This window comes from Ixodes scapularis, unplaced genomic scaffold, assembly GCF_016920785.2.
Source record: "Ixodes scapularis isolate PalLabHiFi unplaced genomic scaffold, ASM1692078v2 PGA_scaffold7__128_contigs__length_106722199, whole genome shotgun sequence".
Lineage (NCBI taxonomy): Eukaryota > Metazoa > Arthropoda > Arachnida > Ixodida > Ixodidae > Ixodes > Ixodes scapularis.
In genome coordinates, this window is record NW_024609882.1 from 15,146,437 (window position 1) to 15,169,001 (window position 22,565).

Below are 22,565 nucleotides of genomic sequence, written 5' to 3' on the forward strand. Positions count from 1 at the left end.
AGGTTTTCTACCAATTCACTGTTTACCTTGTGACTCACTTTTGTGGAGAGTTTTGTTTTCTATCTGCACGTGCTTTCTACAAGCATCCGATCGACGTCTGGTTGTAGTAAACCGTGCTTCCCTGTTCATGCTCTTGAATCACCGCTTTAAAAAGTTTTGCACTACAATTGCGCTTTGGCACCAGTTCGTATAAGCTTGAGGTATCTGATGCCCACCTAAATTTGCAGCAAGCCTGTGTTTCCTGTCCTCATCTATGTGCATAAAACTCGCGTTTGCCTTTTGCATTTTTTTTTATTTTTATTTATTTTTATCTTGGTGCGTATCGGCGCTGATGACTTGGAACCAGGGTCGACAAAAATAACGATTAAAAAAAGAAAAATCTGATTTATGTGATTTATATGAAATTTTTTATGATTTAAATTTCTGATAAGCTGCTCTAACATTTTCTGCTCCTAATCTGCTCAAAACTGTAGACGTTTGTGCTGCAAAGTTGCTCCAAAATGCATAAACTGCTGCTCCAAAACAAAAATTTTCTGCTCCTAAGCTGCTCCAAAATCCTGATTTTTCTGCTCCAAAAATTGCTCCAAAACCTGTTTCACCTGTCACACTCCTGCATCTGTTTAAGGCGCATACGACGGGAAAAAAACCATACTCGTGTTGAACTTGGATGCGACTGGTCTTAAATGGTGCATGGAATAATGCATGTAGGAACAACCTTTTTTTTTTTTTGGCAACAGCTTGCGGAAGTTGTCGCCTAAGAATGAATCTCTTTAGGGTTGAATGAAGTATGTCCACAGGAAAGCCTGCTTTTTCCAACCTCTGATGCTGCAACTTGAGGCTACTTTCGGAAAAATGCGTACACGACTCGGAGAATAAGGACTTCAAAAGTCCCCATTCTTCCTCGAGAGAATGAGGACTTTTCGTTCTCTTCCACAACTTTTGCAGTTCGAGACCCGCATTCATTACGCGAGGAAAAAAAGTCAAAATATTGATGTCCGTTGTGGGGGTTGCGTTCATTATGGGAGTGCGTTCATTATGCAAATAAATACGGTAAATATGGAACCTTAAAACTAAGGACCCTGGATATACTCTACCCTGGCGATGGCTTTACTGCAATATTGGCAAATTTCTAACATTTTTTTGCAACCTTTGTCGAACTTGGTTCGCAATTTTTGAACATGGATTCATGACCGACTTGTTAGAAATGGTCCAGCTCGGACCTTTGCAAGAATCAAGGCCTGAAACTTTAAACTTTGATAAGAAAAATGTTTGACTTTTTCTAACTCGAGTCTCAAAGACATTCAAGACCCTCGAACACAAACTTTTTGACACCGGTAAAGTTCCGAACTCTGTGTGAATTCGAACATTGGCAGCATTTGAAAGTTGTAAATGTTGCCCACTCCAACCTCGGGGAGATTCGCAACATCTCCTACGTTTTTCATTGGCAGCATATTGACTGGTTTTGTGCTGGCAAGTGTCGAAGCGTAATACTTCTGGGCTCGTGCCTGTGCGTGCAAGAAAATGTTTTAGCATACACAAATGAGAGATATCTATCTCATTTCTCCTTGCATGCAAAGAGGTATAGGGAGGGACTGGAAAGTGCAATTCGTAGTGTTTTAATCTTCGCTCTAAGCCTAGGGCCATGTCAGGATGGTTTCTTTTTTCGTATGCAGGCCACAACAGAGGTGCATCCTCTACCCATACAGTCCACTGGAGATGCCTGAAGAGGTAATTTGGCAAGCTTTTCTATTCTTTCGAGCGTCGCAAGTCCAGTGAGGTTCGGGAAGAATATCTTGAGGGGGCTTCTACCAGACTCCTCAGAGATATGTCAATCATGCTTTAGTTGCCGACAAGGTGACAGCAGCGGGACATCTCTTTTGAACGCCTTCAGCTTGCACTTGTTGCCTCCCGCCACGGTTCGTATGCCCGTGCTCACTCGAGGCTCTCGAGAAGCTGAAGCGTCTGCAAAGGTAGGAAGCTCGCACTGGGGACGGGACAACAGGAACTCTTTCATGCCGTTCTGGTCCTGTCTCTGACCGTGCACCTTTCCACCGCTCATCACTTGGGACAAAATGGCAGCTGGTCGCACGGCGTCCGACGTTTTGCAAAAGAGAGCTACTGCGCAAACTCAGAACGCGTTCTGCAGCCCGGTACGCAGAGTCGGTGGCACACGGGAGGCGACTAGTGGAACGGCGTATAATAACTGGTGATGGGCCAAACTTTTGCCGAATCGACAATTCGCCGCCAAAGTTTTGTTGAACTTTTCTAAAGATTCGGTAAAAATGTATTGCTGTCGAACTTGAAAGTTGATTTTTTTTTTTTGGGGGGGGGGGCAAAAGATTTTAGGTGTTTCTTTTTAATGCATATTGACAGTTATTACTAATTAAGGTTACATTCTACAAGATAATTCTATTATCTTACAATTTTACAGTGACTTTTTGCATAAGTGGTGTGACGACGAGGTTGGGTAGTACCGGGCGCAGTCGATACTCGAGTTTCGGTTTTGAGGTTTCATCAGCGCAAGCCTGCAAGGGTGCACATTTTTAAAATAAAGGCGGTGACACTGTGTTCTTATTCTCTCTGTGAGTCGCTGTTTCGTGCGTGAAAATGAATGCAACGGCTGCTGAGCATTTACCAGAAGAGATAAATATTGTCAATACACGTGTCTCTCGATTTGAGTCACGTGACGCCAGCTTTTAATTATAATGTGCATCCCATATTCGTAACGTTTCATTTTTACTTTCTAAAACGTCAGTTTTACAGCGAAACTGTTATGTGATAGGATCTGGGAAAAAATGCGTCTGCAGATGTTAAACAGAAAACTCCCCTTTAATCGTAAGTATGAATAAAAGAAAGAAAGAAAAAAAAAAAAGGAGGGCAACCAGCGTGAGTCAGCCTTCCTTAGCATTATTAGATAGTGTGGTCCTGATCCCTTGTTATCATCCCTAAGCATCGTCCTCAAGGTTGTCCTAGAAGTCGTCCTTGAGGTCGTCCTAGAAGTCCTAGGCATTGTCCTAGAAGTCGTCTTCGGGGTCATCCTAGAAGCTGTCCTAGATGTCGTCTTCGAGGTCGTCCTTGAGGTCGTCCTAGACGTCGTCCTCGAGCTTGTCCTAGACGACGTCCTCGAGGTCATCTTTGAGGTCGTCCTAGACGTCGTCCTCTAGGTGTCGTCATCAAGGTCATCCTAAATGTCCTCTAGGCACTGTCCTAGATATCGTAAATATAACAGCTTCGCTGGTCCTCCAGCTTCACGTGAAATGGAAGGGCTCTACAATTTTTGATGTTAGGACACACGCGGATGTTTAGAAGGATGGGAAGAATTAGTAATGTTGGATATGCAACCAACATCGAGTATGATAGTTCTGTGTTTAGCTTTATGCGGTTAGATGAAAACCGCAAAATAACGCTAATTAAAAAGCAATGTTATTTTGTTTTGGCACAGAATACTTGCGAGCCGAAAGCAGGAGTGCTCTAATTGCAAGGAGTGCTTTAAAGTACCTGTCAGTGAATGTTGCAATTGCCTCGTTGCGTCTTTGGAAAGATGAAATGAAAATCATTATCTAGAATGTACCGCATCATTTGTCACTTGTGCAGTGGACTGCGTCAATTCCTGGTCAATCTTCTGTTGTCGAGGCAGAAAATATTGAAGAGAATTACTCACACAAAGGCTGAAAAACACAGTTAATATGTCGCCTACTCTGCACCTTGCCGTAACCTCTGGTACTACACTGCACAATGGTGACCCCATGGCGTACATTTGCAATCCATGGTCCCGTCGCGTTCTCGTGCGTGCGCAGACATTGGCCGAATTTTTTCCGAATCTTTGCCAAACTATTTTAAGAGTTTGGCATGTGCTGAACTTTGCCATATCTGAAGTTTGGCGGGTTCAGTCCATCACTAATAATAACTGCTCCTTTTGCGTCTTTCTTCTAAGATTTGTTCGAGGGAAGTTTGCTGATGTGGGTCGCCGAAAGACTATAAAAATCGGGAAGTTTAAAGTAATTGTTTTTGTGTGTGTGTGTTTCTTCTTTTTTTTTTTTTAGAGAGTTGATTGAGTGAGAAGGAAATGACTGACTGATTTCGTAGATGGCACATTTCACATGTGAGGCCCTTCTTTTCTAGCCCCCCTACGTGCCGGTCCTTGAGACGGACAGCTCGGCCAGCAGCTCTTCGGCCGAGACCACGGGTGCGCCGGAGTTTGTGGACGTGTACATTACGTGCGTCACGAGCACCGACAACGTCTGCTTCCGGTTTGGGGAGTACGAGGTGGGTGGGCCTTTTTCGAACAAGGGCCGTGTCGCTCGATTCACATCCAGATACATTGTGAGACTGAATTTCTATCTCGAGGGGTTCGGTCTCTTTAAGGTCTGAACCCTTTGAGGTTCCAGACCTCTGCAGCTGGCTGCAGTAGCCACAGCCGCGCAATGTTTAGTTAGTGGCTTATTGGTAGGGTTACCATATTCCCCGAGGTAGAAAACTGGACATCCCAGCGGGGGGGGGGGGGGGGGTGCTTTTAAAGATTGAGATTGGGAGAAAAACTTTAATGAAGTAACTGCTCTCATTTTAAAATGTTACCATATTGCACCAAGCCCTAGGGCCTAGGGAACACTCCCAATCATGGTTCAGTTGCATGCACTCGTTTCCAAATGAGTGCTTCCTTCGTTGGTGTGGACGTACTTTGCCTACGACTGAATCTTCTTATGCGGGACTTTATCCTGCAAGACTCGGCTGTAAAAGTCTGCGCACATATATATAAAAAAAAAAAAAAGAATTGTGTCCCGAAAACGGGACATGATTCTTTATTAGGACAAAAAGACGGGACGGCAGAAGCGGACCTCAAAAACGGGACTGTCCCTGCCAAAACGGGACGTCTGGTCACCCTACTTATTGGATTGGGATTTGAGGTAGTGCATTGAAATGCGAAGACATAATTTTAGAGCGCAGTTCTTGGGAGCCCATTTTTGGGTTTAGTGGCGTTGGCGTAACCGCCCGTGTTGCATTATGGGACGTTTTCCCTCTGAAGTTGGTGGAAAAAATTTTCCGTTCAATTTTTCTGCTAACTTTAGCGGGAAATTTTGCCTGCTAAATTTAGCATGAACACTGACGTCACATGACCTCAACACCAATTCAATTTCCCTGCTATATTTAGCGGGGAAAAAGACATCACGACTTAGTGTCATGTCACCCATGAACTAATTGAGTGGCAGGAGGAGAGGAGGAGGAGGAGGAGATGAGGGGAGGACGAGGAGGAGGGCCATACCCTCCTTTCCGAACCTTCCTTTCCTCTTCCTCAAGAGCTGCACTCTAGTTTTGCATTACAGAGATTTGTAAACGTCTAATTTTTTTTGTTCTGTTTTTGAGGGAGCGCTTACACATAAAAAACAGAACACAGACAGCACATGCTGTCTGTGTTCTGTCTTTTATGTGTAACTCTTTCGTAAATAATTATAATTTTTTCTTCAAATATCCGTCGATATTTGATTAGGTCTTATTAGCTGAATCAAAATACATTGTTCCTGTACGACGTTGTCCAGCATTGATAAGAAAACAGCACACTGCATATCGCCGCACGTAGGTTGATTCCAAATACAAATCAAACCCCTCACAATTTAACCAATAAGAAAACCTAACAAAAAGAACATATTTTTGAGTTACCCTAACTTGAGTTGCCTGTTTCTTGAAAAATAAAGATTGGCTTATACGTGAATAATGCCGCGCATAGAAAAAACCTTCTTTTTAAATATTTTACTTTATAAGCTCGTAGTACATGTTGTGCTTTCCACTTTTACCTGCCTCCTCCTTTCCAATATCCTCTCCACTTTCTACCTTGCCCCAGCTTGGCTCCCCTCGCAGCTTAGGAGAGGGGAGCGCTGAGAGGCTTCCATGCAGAAAACAGAGGTTGGACGTTGGCCTTTAAGATGCCCCTTTCTGTAAAGCAAAAAGGTTGACCTTTACGCGGCAGTAAACGGTATTATACCGAAAAACGTATTGTGTGGAACAGTACCATCTAGTTTCCACTGTACACTCAGATTCCCTGTTGCACGTTGTGCGTACGAACATTTCGGGTCCGTTGCAGAGAGACTACGAGCAGCTGCTGGAGGACATGCGGCTGTTCTACGAAGGACCCGACGGGAGGGCGCCCGCCCCAGACGTCGCGGAGGGAGAGCTGTACGCCACCTGCGTGGGCGACATCTGGCTCAGGGTTCAGACGCAGGGTCCTCCCGAGGACGGCCAGGTCGGTCGCAGAACACGACGTTCAAGCCCGTGCGGTTCCCAATTCTCCCAGCAACGACCTTGCTGGGACAATTGGAGGGATCGTGAAATGGGTTCCTTGCCTTGGCTACTGTGCCACTTAGTTGCCATTTCGTTGCCACTTCGAGGCCACTCATGACGCATGGGCGGAAAAGGACATCAAACACACTGGTCCAAGATGTGTTGTGGGCACCTTGGCTAACCAGTGCTTATGGTTGTGTACATGCGACGGTCGTTATTGGCAGGGTTTGGCAACCGATCGTCGAGTGTCTTGTGTGGGGTTCTCGAGGCACGCGATGTTGCAGTATCGAGGGTCATCGCGCGACATATACAAAGAGGAATCTTGTGAGGTAGCGAAGGAAATCTACTCCCTGTGTCTGTTTAATCAATCGCAGAGACTTGCTAATGTCGTCTCATAGCAATTTTTGAGCCATCGAAACACGGAAGCATGTTCTGCCACGGCCTCGTCGCACGTGAACGGAGATGAGCAAAAAGGTAGAAACATGGAGTGTTCTTGTGTTCGGTGCCATCGCGATCAAATGGAGTTATTTGGCGGGTCAAACTGAGCCACGCTGGACACGGGTGGGTTTTTGAATGCTGAGATAAACAAACCTTCGCTCTGGAGTGAGGTGGAGTAAATTAGGGGACACTGCCTGGGGCACATTTACGCACAAAAGTCGAAAGGGTGGGTGGCGCATCGTCACGTGGCACAATGCCGACTGGTTGATGGCTCTTCCGCGGCGTTTCGATGCGCCCGCTTCAATGGCGCGGCCTCCCCGTATTTATATTTCGGTTAAATCGGTCTTCACTATAAAGGTGCTCTACTGCATATCAAAGATCTGGACATAGTAAGGTACAGTTAAAGTATGGGGGAGGGGCTTCAACTGCTGATGATAGGCATTCCGGGTACTGATATACTGCAGATACTGGTGTACTGGAGTTTTTTTTTTAAAAAGCATTACCTTGCCCATGGTAGGTTCTATTGTACTACTAAATAAAAATAAAAGCAGACTCACTATAATCTGTGACAAATTAAGAATGCAGTACTGCATTAACTTGGTCGTTGACTACGGTCATATTTATGTCGCCTGCTTTCGTTGCACCGGTCCACTGAAATGTTTGTGTGGTGGCCTTTGGTCAAGGGCAGAAAGAGAAAGCCCTGCTCTTCTGAAGCTAATTTGACGTGGCGCCTTGTGCAGGTGGAGTGCTATTTTGTGGATCAAGGGGGCACCAGCACGGTTCCGGTGCAAAATCTCAAGTTCTTGGATGAACGCTTTGCGCTGTTTCCACTCCAGGTGAGGCTGTGCTGCCCGTGTACCATTAGCTTTTAATGACACCAGACTTTTTTTTTTTTTTGGTATTGATTTGTTTCAGGGTAAGCTTATCTGTATCTCATAAATTAAGCCTTGCTACTGTTCTTGGTTTTTCTTTTAATGAATTGCTTTCTTTTGTTTGCTTTTTCTTGTTTGAGTGCTTTTGTTTTAACTTGAGATGCGCAATATGGTGTACAGTATGGTTGATTTAGTTGTCTGGAAGCCATTGCTATTATTAGTACTAATAAAGACGAGGTGTCTTTGATAAGTGAGGCTTAGGATATACCCAGCTAACGAAACGAGGTTGCTTGTATGACGGCACTCTTTGGGTTCATTTGATAAATATTATGTCAATGCTTGTGGTTTTCTCGAGGCAGCCCCAAAATTTCTTGAATATTGTACTTGCCCTAATTTCATCAAACTAAGGGCACATAAATATATATTTCAGATGGGAGAAAGAAAGTTCTAGAAGATTTTCGGCCTTCAGTGTCCTAACAGTGCTTGAACAGCTGAGGCCGCCCAAGGAGTTGCGTTACAGCATCCTTGCTATAACCAGTTCCAAAGTTTTGCAGAATGTGTTGAATTTTCATATTTAATTACAAAAGGAGTGGCATTTACATCCTGGCTCAGGAATTTGATACTTTCTCTGCACATCTGTTGAATCAGTATTTCTTCTTTGTACAAATGGGGCTGTTACGAGCGAGTTAGATGGGCTGTACAGTTAAACCTCGATGTAACGAAGTCGGTAAAATTCGCAATTTACTTCGTTACATTGAAATTTCGCTAAATCAAAATTTGGCTTTAGCATGCAAAAAAAAAAAAAAAAAAATTGAAACGTTTTTGGGTACGAAAACTTACCGAAAATGATATTTATTTAGGGGCAAAGTAGTCCGTGAGTTTTGCTTGTGCCTTATTCGACAATAGCAGCGGCATGGCGGCGTCATACGGCCGATACGGCGTTCGAGCGCCCAGAGCGCTTGCACGGCATCTTGCTGCCCATGCGACGGCGTGTACCTCCTCAGTACGTCCATTGCGTCGAGCACTTCCCGAGTGCTCGTGATCTCGGCAGTTTCTTCAGGATGGCGTCCAAAACGTTTGCTTTCACATCCAAAGAAAAAACTTTACGTTTCCCTATGGCAGCAAGCACGTGAGTGAACCACTCGGTTGAAAAATAAAGCTGTTTAAGCGGTGCCAATGTTTCCAACCTACACAGCACTCTTGCCCGCTCAGTTTACCATAGAGATCATACATACTAACTCTAGAGGAAAAGGTCCGCCATTTTCCCATACATTCTGGCTGCCGCAAGCGGCGGATCATGCAGGCAGACCCTCGGGGTCCCAAACACGGTTACATCATCAGAGCAGTTCCGTGAACTTCAACAATCCACAAACTTACCGGTGGAAAGATATTCGCGTTCCTTTCGAAGCTTTCTTTTTGCATAGCGCGCAGATCTACGGCCTCGCGTTAACGCTAAACTAAACCATATACCCGGCTTCGCCGGTGGGGCGCGGGTGGGCGCGGTTGAGGAATATGAAACTGCGCAACCACCAGATTTCCAAGATTTTGACAGAAGGGAAGTTAATGCAGCTTAATGACTTTATTGCTTTTTATAAGCGTTAGAATAGCTCAGAATTTAGTTTACAACGTTAAATTATCACTGTTTATATTGCTGAGAGTTTTCACTCTTCGCGTTTACCATGGCAACGTTGCTTTCTTTCTCTCGTGTTCTGTCGCTCTCTTTTGCGATCGTTCACTTGGGACCCCAGGTGTCGGCGCACGGGATTTGCCACTCCTCCTTACCCACCTTTACCCCCCTACAGTTTACTTGCCCCCTTGCGCCCACAGTGTGTTTGCGCCTTTGCTTTACATCACGCTCGCAAGAGGATAATCGGTCTTCTCGGTCTTCTCCTAGATGGCACTGCCCGTGCGGTCGCACGGGAAGTGCCATAGATTTAATAAAGTCATTGGGTTTTAGAGACAGCGAAGGGAGAGTGGATTTCAAGACTGTAGAGATTACCAAGCAAAGATTAAGTGAATGGTGGCAGAAATCGAGAGAAAACTAGGTATTTTCTTATTCACTGATGGCAAGGGGGTTTCATAGCCTCACTTTCTTTGCACTGCGGGGTGAATATAGATTTCACATTTAAATATTCTAAGTTTAAATGGTAAAACAAAATGGCTAGGTGGCGTAAGCTACCGCCCGATCCAAAGGGCTCAGCCGTATTCATCCATCCATCCATCTGCGGTCGCGCCATCCCGTCGCTCCCCCGCTGTAGTTGGCTCCCGCACTACCCGCGGTACAGTGGACTATGATGATCAGTGAATGTCAGTGGTGATGCTGTTATGCCGTGCTAACTTTTTGCTCGGCATTTTCTGGCCAGCCCCGCGGAATCCGCTTTGCCGCATGCCTCGCCGGCGCTACCGGCGCCGCATCCTCGGGCAGCCTAGGAACGTTGGAAGGCCTGTCCCCGTGAAGTAACCTATCAAGCGCTCGCATTTGCGCATAATTTTATTTTTAACCACAATTTTTTTGCGAAGTTGTTTTTTAGAGTTGATTTATTTATTGCCTTCTATGGCAATGGCGCTTCGTTATATTGAAATAGCAGCAAAATAGACTTCGTTATATAGAGACTAAAAATACATGGGGTCTATGCGCAAGAAATTATGAAAAATAAAAATACTTCGTTAAATCTAGGATTTCGTTACATTGAAGTTCGTTATATCGAGGTTCGACTGTATTACCTTTTACTGGGTTCTGAAACGGTTTGCTGTGGCTGCTTCTTTACCTTTGTTTATTTGCAAGGCATCAATTACTCTTGTGGAGACTATTTCGTGCATGGATGTCGATTCAGTGTTAAGCTCGGAAAACGATTGCAATGACACCGCTCTCATCAAACTCTATCGTTCTGCTAGTTTCGTTTATTGGCGATTGGTAAGCACGACGTAAAGTTGGGACGTCTTTTTTCCGGAACTTGTTTGAACAATAATAATTCGTCAGCTGTGAGGCCATTAACAAACGTCGTTATGGGTAGCCGATTTATCACGGAGGGTTTATTGCAAGTGTGTCACGGTTAATGTGGTACGAGTTGAACACAGTCCTTTTGCACGGAGTTTACAGACAGAATAACGCTCTCAGATATAAAACGAGTCGCTCGGCTTGTCAGTATTTGGGTCGGCTAACGGCCACTGGATCTTGGTTCCTGCGGTACATCATCACCACAAACTAATCTGGTTGGACTCCACTGACAACGATTTTTGGTGGATTTGCCAATATGGTAATGCGCCACCCAGGCCTTTCAGTGCCAGCTGGATGGGCTGGTGGAGTATGCGTCGTGCGAGAATGCGGCGGAAATCCTGGTGGAGCTGCTACTGGGCAAGAGCCTGGTGGCTGAGATCATCCGCAGGTAAGTCAAACAGGAGGGGCAACCGCCGGAGCTAGCAAATTTTAAGAAGGGAGGGGGGGGGGGTTCTCTAACGTTTTTTTGGAGAACGCCACTTCCTCCTTGAAATTAAAACATTTTTTTAAAAGTCACGTTTTCAACGAGTATTTTTATCAGCTTTCAAATGGCCTGATGGATGCTGTTGGAGAGTTTTCACTCCTGTAACTAGAGTATTTTTTTCCTGAATAAAAATTATTTACAACATGCTGGCATCCTTTTCACTTTTCAGATGTGTTTTTATCTTGGTTCAACGTTTTTGGCATTAAATCTCTGTTTAGGAAGACTATCACTTGATAATAAATTGAATTGTGGCGCTAGCTTTTGAAGTTTCTGTACTGAAATTTTGTAAGGAATGTGGCTGGGAGCTTTGTTTCTGCATTTTCATAGACTTTTGTTGTGAAAAGCTGCAGTGTCTTCAACCCACTGCATCCAAGCAAACATTTTTTTTCACATTTCTTTTTTTTTTTTTTTTTTTACTATAAATGGTATACTTTTTTAAATCCTTTTTATAGCCGCATGCTACGGGTGTTATGCTGTATTGTTCACCAAAATAAACTCGAAACTTTAGCAGAGAAGCCTTGCAACGCTATCCACAAGTCGAACTTCAGCTAACTTTGTGAAAGGTTCAAAAGGTTTGCCAAACCAGTCGACCCCCGAGGTTTGACAAAAGTTTGCGGCATCTTTAGTATCTATAGTGTGTGCAAAAAAAAAAAAAAAAAAAAGACAAGGTGAAAACCTTGGTGTGCATGCACAAATATTTAATAACTAAATAAAATGGTGGTGTCAGGGTGGACCCGGTGCCAGTGGTGCTGTTCGACACCTGGGGGCCCGAGGACGTGGACCTGAACATGGAGATCTTCCTGCGCCTGATGGCCCCGCGCCTGCCGCCAGGGGGGCAGGTGGCCAAGGCCTTCCTGAGCCACGTGCGGGCTGACGGCACCCTCTGCCTCCAGATGTCCGGCGTGGGCCTCGGGGTACTCAACAGCTGCATGGCCGCCGTCAACCAGTACTGCGAGGTGGGGTCCCCCTGCTGTCCGCTCGTTTCATCGCGTGTCGATAAGGAAAAACTGCGCCGAAATAAAACTGCACTGACCAAGGGAAGAGGGACAAGACAAGGCGCCAGTTCACCCTTTAACTCTGTGACGGAGGCGCTGCGCCAAATTGCACCACGAGCGAAAGTCTGCTACATCTTGCACCAAAATGCAATTTTTACCAAGAATTGTGCCACACCTGCACTGAGATAGGTTTTAGCGAAGCAAGAAATAAAGATATTTTATTGTTCGTTGATTTTAATATTCGGACAAGTAGAAGGAAAGGAAAACTGTACAAATATTAATTTCACAAAGTCTCTACTTACCGTTTGGTTTGTTTCATCTTGGGTCAGAGCGCAGTTGAAGGCTCGAACACATTCAACTGTGCATGTGCTACTAAAAGTGCAAGTCACTGGGCATTTGCTGCACTTAATTGGTTTAGCCGACGAAAGCTGCGCCGAGAAAAACTTGTGTATACAGTATAGACCACTTACAACGTAACCGCTTATAGTGCAGGACCGGGTATAACGCGGCTTTTTTAAACCACCGGTTCGCTTCCCATAGAACTCCATGTAATTACATACCGCTTAAAATGCAGGCGCGCGAAGGGAAATACCGGTTATAGTGCGGTTTCTGCAACAGCCCGCCGACCGGCGCAGCGAGCACGCTTCCCTGTGTGGCACTAGATAACCCAGATAACGGTGCTAGCCGTAAGCGGCACTTGCGGTGGGGCAAGGAAATTGCTCGAAGGAGCGGGAGAAGCGAAGAGAGAAGCTTTAGTTGCCATAGCGACGGAGGGACGCACGCACGTGTCGTTCACGTGCGTGCGTCCCTCCGCTGCGTTTTAGGAAACAACCGCAACGACAGACCAATCGCAGGTCGAGGAGAAGTGTTCGCACGCGTTGCATGCCGGTCGTGGGGCAGCTTCTTCTATCCGCAAACATGGCGTCGGTTGTGATCGTCGACGTAGACGGTTGGTGGAAGCTCATCGTTCCGCGTAAAAGCGCTATCCTTGACTGTGGATTTTCGTCGTGTGTCGCTATGATAACCCAGCACGTACCAGAAGGGAAGATCCACCTACTCATACGGCGATGTCGTGGCGGCACTCTGAAGACGGCAGAAACGCCCGTGTCGTCAGGCTTGTTTACTTCGACTACAGTGGTGCTTTCTAAGCATTTGTGTTTTCAAACATCGCCCGGATTTCTTATTTGGAGCATTTCATGCCTGTGCTCAAGTTGAAGGTATTACTGGCGCATACCGTATAAAGGATGCGAATTTGCACGCGTTTCCATCGCTGGAGAAAAGGCATTAGGGTTAGCAATCCTGAACGCTCACAACGTCCGTCCGCAACTTGTGACGCCATTAAAAAGCTGCGCCAGGCAAAAGTCACTCATTTCTTTTAAAATGTGTGACAATTGAGAGAGAAGTGTACTAGTCTGGTGAAATAGACTTTCCTCAAACTAAGCTTTATTTTTCATCTAATATAAAATAAATTGTTTTACAAAGGTAAGTTGTCTCATGGCATGTATTTTGGCCTGAAAAATTGAGGTTTTGGTTATAGCGCGGTACCGCTTATAGTGAGGATTTTCGCGACTCCCGCGACATACGTTATATGCGGTCTACACTCTATTTGAATAAGTATGTTAGTCGAGGTTGTTGCTGTGCATCTGTTGATTGAAAGAGCAGCAAACTTTGACTTCGCTCTGGTTCCAATACCGCTAAGAAAGTGGTATCACTCTTAATGCAGAAATGCATGTGTTTTTTTTTTTTTTCCAGTTTATAATATTAATCTCGAGTTTGAAATGTTCATAAAACTTGGGGGACACATTTAATTCTAGATGTGCTAGCGGATTTGGGGGTTTTCGCAGGCATTTTATAGAAATTATAGTGGCAGGCTAAATAAACTACAGAGTGTGGAAGGGGAGAGAGGCTTTATCCCAACTGAAGGGTTGATCTGTGAATAATTTCATTAATTTCTTTTGTACCTACTCTGACGAGAGCCTTATTCTTAAGACGGCGGCTCTGTGTTCCTTCTGTGCCCTATGCCCCAGTATCAAAGAGGAACCCTCAGTCGTTATCAACGATGAACTCTTTTGGCGATGCAATCGCTTTTTAATTTTTGAGTGATTTGCTAGCGGATGTTAGCCTCTGCTCCAAAAGCGTTGGTGGTTGGTCCAAACCAATATTTTACCTGCTGCAGAACCTTCTACAAAAGGTCAAATGCCACTTTCATCGCTGGCAACTTTCTGCCGTTGCACATGGAAAGATTGTCCAGCCTTGCGTTTTTAAAGTTTATCTTTTCACCCCAGTGGGCAGTCTCTTGGAATTTTCGATGATAATATTAATTATAACGCAATTTATTCTCATTTGAGGCAAACGGTGGGAACTGAGAAAAAAAACCCACACTAGACGGCTTGATGAGTTCTTGGCATCTATACATTCTGCAGCAGCAGTGCGACAGGAAAGTTCTTGCGTAAACTAATCGCTGAATGCTAGTTAATTTTTGTAAGAAGATTGACAGCGCAGGTGAGCTGGTGAATATTAGGCAACATAATAAAACCTGAGGCAGGGAAACAAAAAAGGGCATTTACCGAGACGGTGTCTCAGGTTTTATTATGTTGCTTTATTCTTTTGTTTGCAAATACCGCCAGTGAGGCGGCTAACACCAGGAGCCGTGTGCAGGTGACGATGGGTACCACATTGAGGAAGGAGAGGAAATTTGCAAATAAATCTTGATCATTGGCATGTCTTTGTTGAACCCTGTAGAGAAGACTGTTGCACAGGACTTTTCCTGTGTGTTGGGGATAGTTTTATTAATGTTAGGTTAGTTAATACAACTCTCCCAGCACTTGCGTGGTTACTAAATAGATAAACACTGGTTAAACCCTAAAAAAAAAAAAAAATTTCTTTTAGAAGTTTGGGGTATAGAGATAGGCCAGTCGCAAGCAAAATCTGAGCTGGTACACAGTACAAACCAGTTCTGCTGATAAGAGCTGCGATTAAATGCAACAAAGAGAGACAATAAGGCATTCTTTTTCTTTCTCTCTAGCTGCCTGGCACGTTCAGAATGCCCGGTCAGCCGAGTTACAGAGATTCTGAAGGTTTCTTGGGGACCTCCCTTTTCTTTTTTTGCAGAGCTCCACAGAGCTGGTCGACAAGCTCGTGGAGTCCAAGCTCTATGCCTGCCGTTTCAGCAGCGACGGAAGATACTACCGGGCCGTTGTCAGTTCCGCAGACCCGCTTCCGTCTGGACAGGTGAGCCCTTGCCATCCAGAACCAGTCCAAAGCTCCATCAACTCCTTGAGTGTTGTTTCTCTCGCTTAAATACGCCACAATTACTTCAATGTGAAAGCATTAACTATCTCATGGAGCGGAGTCGGCGGCATCTGTAACCACAAAAAAATGCGAAAGAAATGCCCATTCTCCCATTGGCTGAGTAAAACGGTTCCTAGATAGCCATTGGCGGCCGTTTCATGAGAGCGTGCACTCGGTCGCCTGTCGTAACCTCGGCAGTAGCGAAGTGTGGTCATTCACACCAGTACACTGCAGACGAACTAAGGGAGCGGAAGAACGATATTCATGCTTTCGCATTCACAACTTATAAGAAGTGCTTAGGTGTCCTCGGAATTTTTCCAAAGTCTGCATTTTACTGGACCCATTCAGTGTAATATACCCTTGTCAGATGGGCAGACTAAAGGCTTCCGGAACAAACTCCTTCGGTGAACAAGTGCCCGCCAATAGGCACTAGATTATGAGCCGATTCACGGATTCTTAAAAGTTTGTTCTGAATGCATTTGAAGTGCTCCTCTGGCAGAGGTTTTAGATCCGTCATAACGGAAGGTTGAGGCATGTAAAATTAAATTGCGTGCAGCAAATGTTCCAGTAACTTCTCTCTCGAATGTGCATCGAAGAGGTTTGGGACTTCAGCATTTCTGTGGGGTGCTAACTTTGTCTGCAAGCGTGAGAAGTTCTGACAAACCACAAGTTATATGCATGTGCCCTGCATCCATGTAAGAAAGAAAAAAAAAAAAAGAAACAAGGAATCATTATTGGAGCAATAGTGTTGTTGCTCCATTGGGGCATGTAGCCTGTATTCCAGTGCGGCAGACCACCCGAGCATTTCAGCTTCAGTATGACTTATACTCTGGGTGGCAGCTTTCTGTGCCATTTCACAAGTGAAAAGTGAGCGCACATAGTTCGGATCGGTGCACATCCATTACCTCGACTTCATCACCCGCCATTCGTGTCTGTTATTTCCTATTGTCCCCTGGAATTTGAAAGCTGAAGTCGTTTTCAAGCTTCCCCACTTGTATTGTCTCCAGTGCCGCATATTGCTCTCGATAGGCAGCACGAGGTAGTGATCTGGAACAGTTGTGTCAAGTGGATGACAACGTCATCATAAACGTGGGACGTGTGTTGATTGCAGTTCCATGTGCGGTATGTGGACTTCGGCAACGAGGAGGCAGTGTTCCTTTCGGAGTTCAGGGATCTGGATGCGCTGGGTGACTTCGTCGTTCGTCTGCCTCATCAGGTGCGCCATGCTCCACCTGCTTTCCTTCCACGTTAGGAATGTGTGCTCTGCTCCGGTATGCAATTTGAGCGTTGCATTTCCCTTGTGTAGATATGGGCCTTGTCGTAGCGCTACCACAAGGCCTGTGTAAAACATTTTAGTGCTCAGTGGGAGGTCCCTAAAGGGGAAAGTTGGATTTTCATATGTGACCCTGCTAATTTCATAATTGGTGTTACTTTACTGAATAGTAAACTTTCTATAGTAAACTCGGGTATTTAGGAAAAGAGCCTTCACCGCGTTAGCATCTTCACTCTGCCTGTACCTCCAAAGACTGTGCAAATATTGCAAGTGAATTTTGCTCCACTTTATACACATCTTTGCTATATGCTATGGAAAGGTTCAGTTACATAACAGCACCCGTGTGTGGAAAGGCTCAGCTACGTAACAGCATCCCTGTATTTCAAATGGATAAAAGCCTTATATGGCTTCTTGTGTGTTATGTTTTGTACAATGCGCACATTTTGTGTGGCGTTGAAGTCCAACGAGCAGCCAGATAAGAGAAAAATTCCATCTGATTCCTCCTTTCCATTTGAGAAAGAAGGAATTCTAGTTTTCTATTGGATTAGCCAACACCATCTAGACAAAAGACCATGGTGCCGAGTTTTCTTTGTCGTGTAAAGAGGTGAGCACGGCGGAGTGCAGATTGGATGCTGACGCAGTAGTCGTGTCAAATTTGTGCCCCACGCTGCCCGCTTAGGGGTCTCAAGAAATCCAACAATACGGCCTTCTTTCTAAGTGATGTTGGAGTAGCTCGAAGCACCTCGGAGGCCTGGTTCTCAAGAGAGAAGGAAGTGCGAGAGGCATAGAAGGATTTAGGGGATGGCAGAAGACGGCTCTGTAGGTTGGCTTTAAAGGGATACTGCAACGAAATTTTGGCGCACATTTTTTGGTCTATATGTTCTAAGGAGCAGCATCACATCGAACGTACGAATATCTTGTTCAAAAAGTAACGAAAAGGAATTTTAAAACGAATTAAACGATTAGCAAAGAGCACCTGGTGGATGTCGCTAACGCCTCACTTGTAATGCTTGTCTAGGAACCTTGACAGCTAGTGACGGGGGTTGTCTCGCCTCCGGCCACGACGAGAGAAGAGGGGCAGGAGGAACTCCCCTTTTCCCGAGAATGCCTTTTGTGTGTCGCAGAAGTCGCTATTGTCCCACTACAAGATTACAGAAGATTAACCCGTCACTCAAAATTCTTACAAAAGCAGCCACTTCGGTGGCTGGAACGACTAGGCCATCCCCTCGACGTCAGCCTCGCCGTAGCTTTGCTCGTCCTGAGACGCCCTACGTCACGATTGCGTTGGATGTCACGTGGTCTCCGCTGGGCCTTCTCCGAGCGCTTGCCAGAGTGGGCCGTTTATAATGAAAAATACAGCCACCAGGCTCAAAATACAAACGTGCGATTGTCATTTACGGATATTGTGGATCGTATTCAACCTATTTTTGAACACGACGGGAATATTTCAAATTTCGTTGAAGTATCCCTTTAAACGAGATCACTGTACCTAATGTGGAGATCTCTAGGTTGGCCTAGCTTTGCATCTGGGGGTTTTGCGGCTTTCGCGCGATGCAGGTGGTGGAGTGCCGTTTGAAGGGCCTGGAAAAGGTGGACTGGAGCGAGGAGCTGATCAAGAGGCTGGTTGACTTGGCAGATGACAGCACAGAGCTGCTCCTCCGGGTGAGCGCCTCCATCTTCGTGCGTTTTCCGTCGGGCTTCTTCTCGCTGGTGTCGAAGTTCATTTATCGGGCACCTTCGCACTCTTTTTGAATTCACTGATCTCGTTTTTGTTTACTGGAAGGAACATACTTCGCGTGAAATTATAGCTATTTATGTTTTGCTTCGCAAACTGCATTGCATGCTAATGGCATGTAGTGCAGTGTGCATACCACTAGCATAATTTGCTGGGCTAGATGCGATGCATCTAGCTCCAGAGCTTTACGAGATTCACTATATTTCCGAAGGATGTACCAAAAAATGCAGCGAGCAGTTGCAAAGGTCTGACCGTTTGTCCCCGCTTGTTTGTTCAGGTGACGGAGCCACCCACGGACGCCACGCCAGCGCTGGTCATCATGTTCAAGAGGCTAGGACCAAGCCGGGAGCTCTTGTCCATCAACGAAGCACTGCTGAAGCCTGCAGTTGAGGTTGGTTGCCTCAAATCACGCGTGTGGATGCAAGTTAATTTTAACACAGAGGGATTTATCAGCCGATTTTCATGGGAGTTCTGTAATGGTTGGCTGTGAAGGTCTGCTCTTGTGACTGGCTATAAAGGGGTCTTCACATGGGGCACAGCAAACAATGATCTGGTGACCTGAACATTGGTTGACAAAAAAACAATCCAAAACTACCACAAAAAAAAAAAAAAAAAAAATTGTGCATCATGTGTGCAATGCGCAAAGTAAGTTACAAGCACCACAACCAGCGGAGCAGCTGCGCCTAAAGGATGTTTGTTGTCTTACTTTATTCTACGCGATACCGCTTGGGGGGTCCCTGCTGCTGTTTCTCTCTCTCTCTCTCTCTCACCCTCAACCTTGTCTTACACTCTTCCTCTTTTTCTTTTGTTCTTTTTATCAAAAGTTTTTTTTTTTTTGGGTTCTTGCTTTTTAGTTTGGCTGTCTCGTTTTGTGAGTGTTGCTTGTTAATAATTTTGTTTCGCTCGTTTTGTTCTCCCCACGGTGCCGTGCACCGTGTGAGTGTCAAGTCGATTGGTGCAGTACATAGTTGGAATGGTTCCATGTGCACAATGCCCCATCGGTGCAATGAAAATTTGGTACCTCGCTTATCTGAAAACTCCGCTAATTTTTTTTTCTAGTTTTTAAAACTATGAGTTACGAGGGTCTACTGTAATAGATTTTTTCGTAGGAGTTACTTCTTAGCAGAAGTTTAGCCATCTTTTAACTGTGAAGAATTACGTGGGTCACTCAGACACTTTTATTTGTTTATGCAGTTGAGGAATATTGTTCTCCTACACCTTAGTAAATCCTTAATTCCATCTCAGAACCTTGCGCCTTAGGAAACTGCAGTTGTCGGCACCACAGGGAGCATCCAATAAAATACTGTGTGAGGGATGCCTTTTTGTAAATTGCCGGGGACGGCACTGCCAGCCTCTCGGGGCAGGTCCACTCGTCTTGTAAGGTGCTTCACGCAAGGACGCTTCGTCCCTGGCATTTCGTACCAGGGGCATTTTGATTCACTCCCCGCCTGGCTTGGAATGAACTGTTTCTTAGAAAAGTCTGAACTGCAGCGTCCCGGTATGACGTATTATAGCGAGTTTGTTTCACACGTATTGGCACCGTTAGAGTTCTCTCCCAGAATGCATTGCACTCGTGGAGTGTCACACGGAGAACTGGCCTCGAACGAACTTGCCCAAATGCATTGAGTGCAGAAGACTGATGCTGTCGCCATCTATGTTGTAGAAAGAGTACAGACTTCAAACCGAAACTAGCGCCTTTCTGTTCGACGTGATGGGTGGGAGTGCGAGAATGCAGTCGCTACCAACGTTTATCTATAAACGTTGGACGCTGCAATTTGTAGTTTTTATTTGCGATGACTTCAAGCAACTCAGCTGTCATAGAGATATTTACAGACGGCTTAAATTTCCGCAACCAACTGACTACAAAGCAGCTGGGGTTTACCCTGGGGAAAACTGATGATGCTGTCCGCGTAGAAGATTGATCCGTTCGAGCATGGTATTATGCGTGAAGCACTGAAAGGGTCGGCTTAAAACTAGTCTGTTGGAATATCCAGCAAAATGTTTCATGGAACTTTCGATTTGGATTGTTGTTACAAGTGGATCGGATTTTAGCCCTGGTGAGGGCGTCGAGAACGAGAGCTTTCTTAAACAAAATATGACGGGGCAAAATAGCTGACGTAGGTAAATGTTAAACATAATGATGATGTGGCCCAAGCCTAGGGTAAAGTCACTATGTTTAGCTTTTTCGGATGCTTATTGGGCAGTCACAGGTTTCTACTGAGGGAGCTTTGTTGTTGACAAATGTTAAATTTTTCACCCGCACACAGATTGTGATAAACATCTCGGGGGCCGCTGGGGCGTTTGTTCTGAGCATTTCTTTACACACTGGTATAGACCTTTTCCGCTTACTCTCGCCCCCGACCGCCAGGTAGGAATATCCGCTATGGGCGACGAAAAAATATCAGAATGTTTCAAACTGCAAATAGTAAAAAAATAGAGGGAAGGCAAAACGAGAATGTGTGACGGTTACGTTTATGTCCTAAATGTCTTCTATTGGCGTGGCTACGGCAAAACAGTGTATTCGCCCATACAGGAAGTGACGACAATTCAAGATGGCGGCGCCCTTGCGAGAAAGGTCTATATTTCAGCGTCTGTATGGCAACAGAGTGACTACGAGCTTCATGAAATAGCAGACACTCACAATTCAAGCTCGCGTTTGATTTCGTTACCTTTGGGACACGATTTCTATCAGAAAATCTACTTTTGTCCTTTCAATTCTGCTGTATGAATGACACATCGTAGCAGGCAAACAGTCGTCGTCTGCTCGTCTGCTTCCGCTCCTCGCCGGAGCGAGGCATGACTGGATTGCATTTTGGGGCACGCTCGATTTTCTCGGTGCAGCGAGTGCATGCATGCGTGGGGTGCAGGCGCTAAAACGAACATGGAGAGTGCAACCACTCGTGGAGTGCCAGCCGAAACGAACACACTCCACGCTGCGAGTGGGCACACGTGGGCACCAGTGTGTGAAACATGCTATTAGTGTAGAACCGTCGTCCAAAAATGAGCCTCTCTCGTCATGCTGGAGTTTCCAAAAGGGTATATGTGCATGAAGTAACTTGCCATGGTTGCAAGTTACTAGAAATTGCTTCTAAGGAGCAGTTGCAGTAACCAAGAAATATAAGTGCTTGATGTTCACAAACGGCCACCGATTTTCAGTGTTCTGTAATTTTACAATCCTGGTCGTAACCTCATTTTGCGTTTGTTTCCTTCAGGAAAGCTGAGGAGACCTTGCCTGACCGGTTGGTCCTGAGGCACAGCACCGAAGGGAAAACTCTGGGCTGCCTACTGCGACATGAATATCGGAACGAGCGCTCTTTGCGTGGTGACTGTTTTATTCTCATTTAGGTACCATATCTTACATTTGTTAGGTGTATTTTTTTTTTGTTCCTTTGGTCGTCATTGTTTTTGTGTGCATTGATAACTGTACTTTGGTACATGGGGAGGGGGAACAAGTTTCGGTTGTCTCGACGATTGTGTTGCAATTTGGCGAGTGTACATAGGCGTTGTCGGCACTCATGGTGGCATGCGCCATTTGTTTCTAGTCGCAAGTTTGGCAAGCAGCTTGCACGAAATGAACGAAACGAGCAGTGATGCCATGAATTGCAGTATAGGGGAAGGAAAGTGTGATTTCTGGATTAGTATTTCAGATTTCGAGCTTTTGAAGATGTAAGGGTCACATTTTTATTAGCTTTTGCACTTTTACGACACCCCTTGTGATAACATGAAATGTTTTTTTTGTGTGTGTGCGTGTATTATATTTGTTGTCTCAGTTCATGCCATTTTTGTTTCCTAGCGCCCAGACTGGTACCTTTTATTGACATCCTGACATATTTCGTGTGGAAATTGCGCGACCTGTACACAATTTGTGTATGTGCCATTTGAAACTTGACATTCTGTTATCTGAAGCTTGTGCAAAGTTTATATGCAATTAGCGGTATGTTATGTTTAATAAAGTAGTAGGTCGCACTGGTTCCGTGTCTTTTATGATCAAGGAATTGCTGATGCCATGGGCATTTGAATTTTCTGTGTCAAAATAAGTTTTCGTTAACTCGTGTTGAAAAACGGCAAGGTATCTTTGAAGACTGAGTTTTAAGCTTGTGGGTCTATTCTGTGTGCACAGTCTAAAAGCAAATGTGTTCCAACGCTGCTGGCTTGTGCTCGCAGCTTTCACTTGAGTTGTACGCTGAAGGTGCGTTCACACCGGCG

General features: G+C 45.2%; 1 protein-coding gene across 1 annotated transcript in view; it reads left to right on the plus strand.

Annotated features, from left to right (window-relative positions):
* LOC8036776 (tudor domain-containing protein 7B) overlaps positions 1–22,328 on the plus strand; it is a 51,008-nt gene extending 28,680 nt beyond the window's left edge. The window contains exons 10-20 of the mRNA XM_029978347.4: positions 1,674–1,728; positions 4,123–4,266; positions 6,077–6,235; positions 7,452–7,547; positions 10,857–10,969; positions 11,793–12,021; positions 15,172–15,291; positions 16,463–16,567; positions 18,182–18,286; positions 18,637–18,750; positions 21,572–22,328. Coding sequence (XP_029834207.2) covers positions 1,674–1,728; positions 4,123–4,266; positions 6,077–6,235; positions 7,452–7,547; positions 10,857–10,969; positions 11,793–12,021; positions 15,172–15,291; positions 16,463–16,567; positions 18,182–18,286; positions 18,637–18,750; positions 21,572–21,580 — 1,249 coding nt within the window. The 3' untranslated portion in view covers positions 21,581–22,328. The remainder of the gene's footprint in view (positions 1–1,673; positions 1,729–4,122; positions 4,267–6,076; positions 6,236–7,451; positions 7,548–10,856; positions 10,970–11,792; positions 12,022–15,171; positions 15,292–16,462; positions 16,568–18,181; positions 18,287–18,636; positions 18,751–21,571) is intronic.
* The last annotated feature ends 237 nt before the right edge of the window (positions 22,329–22,565 follow it).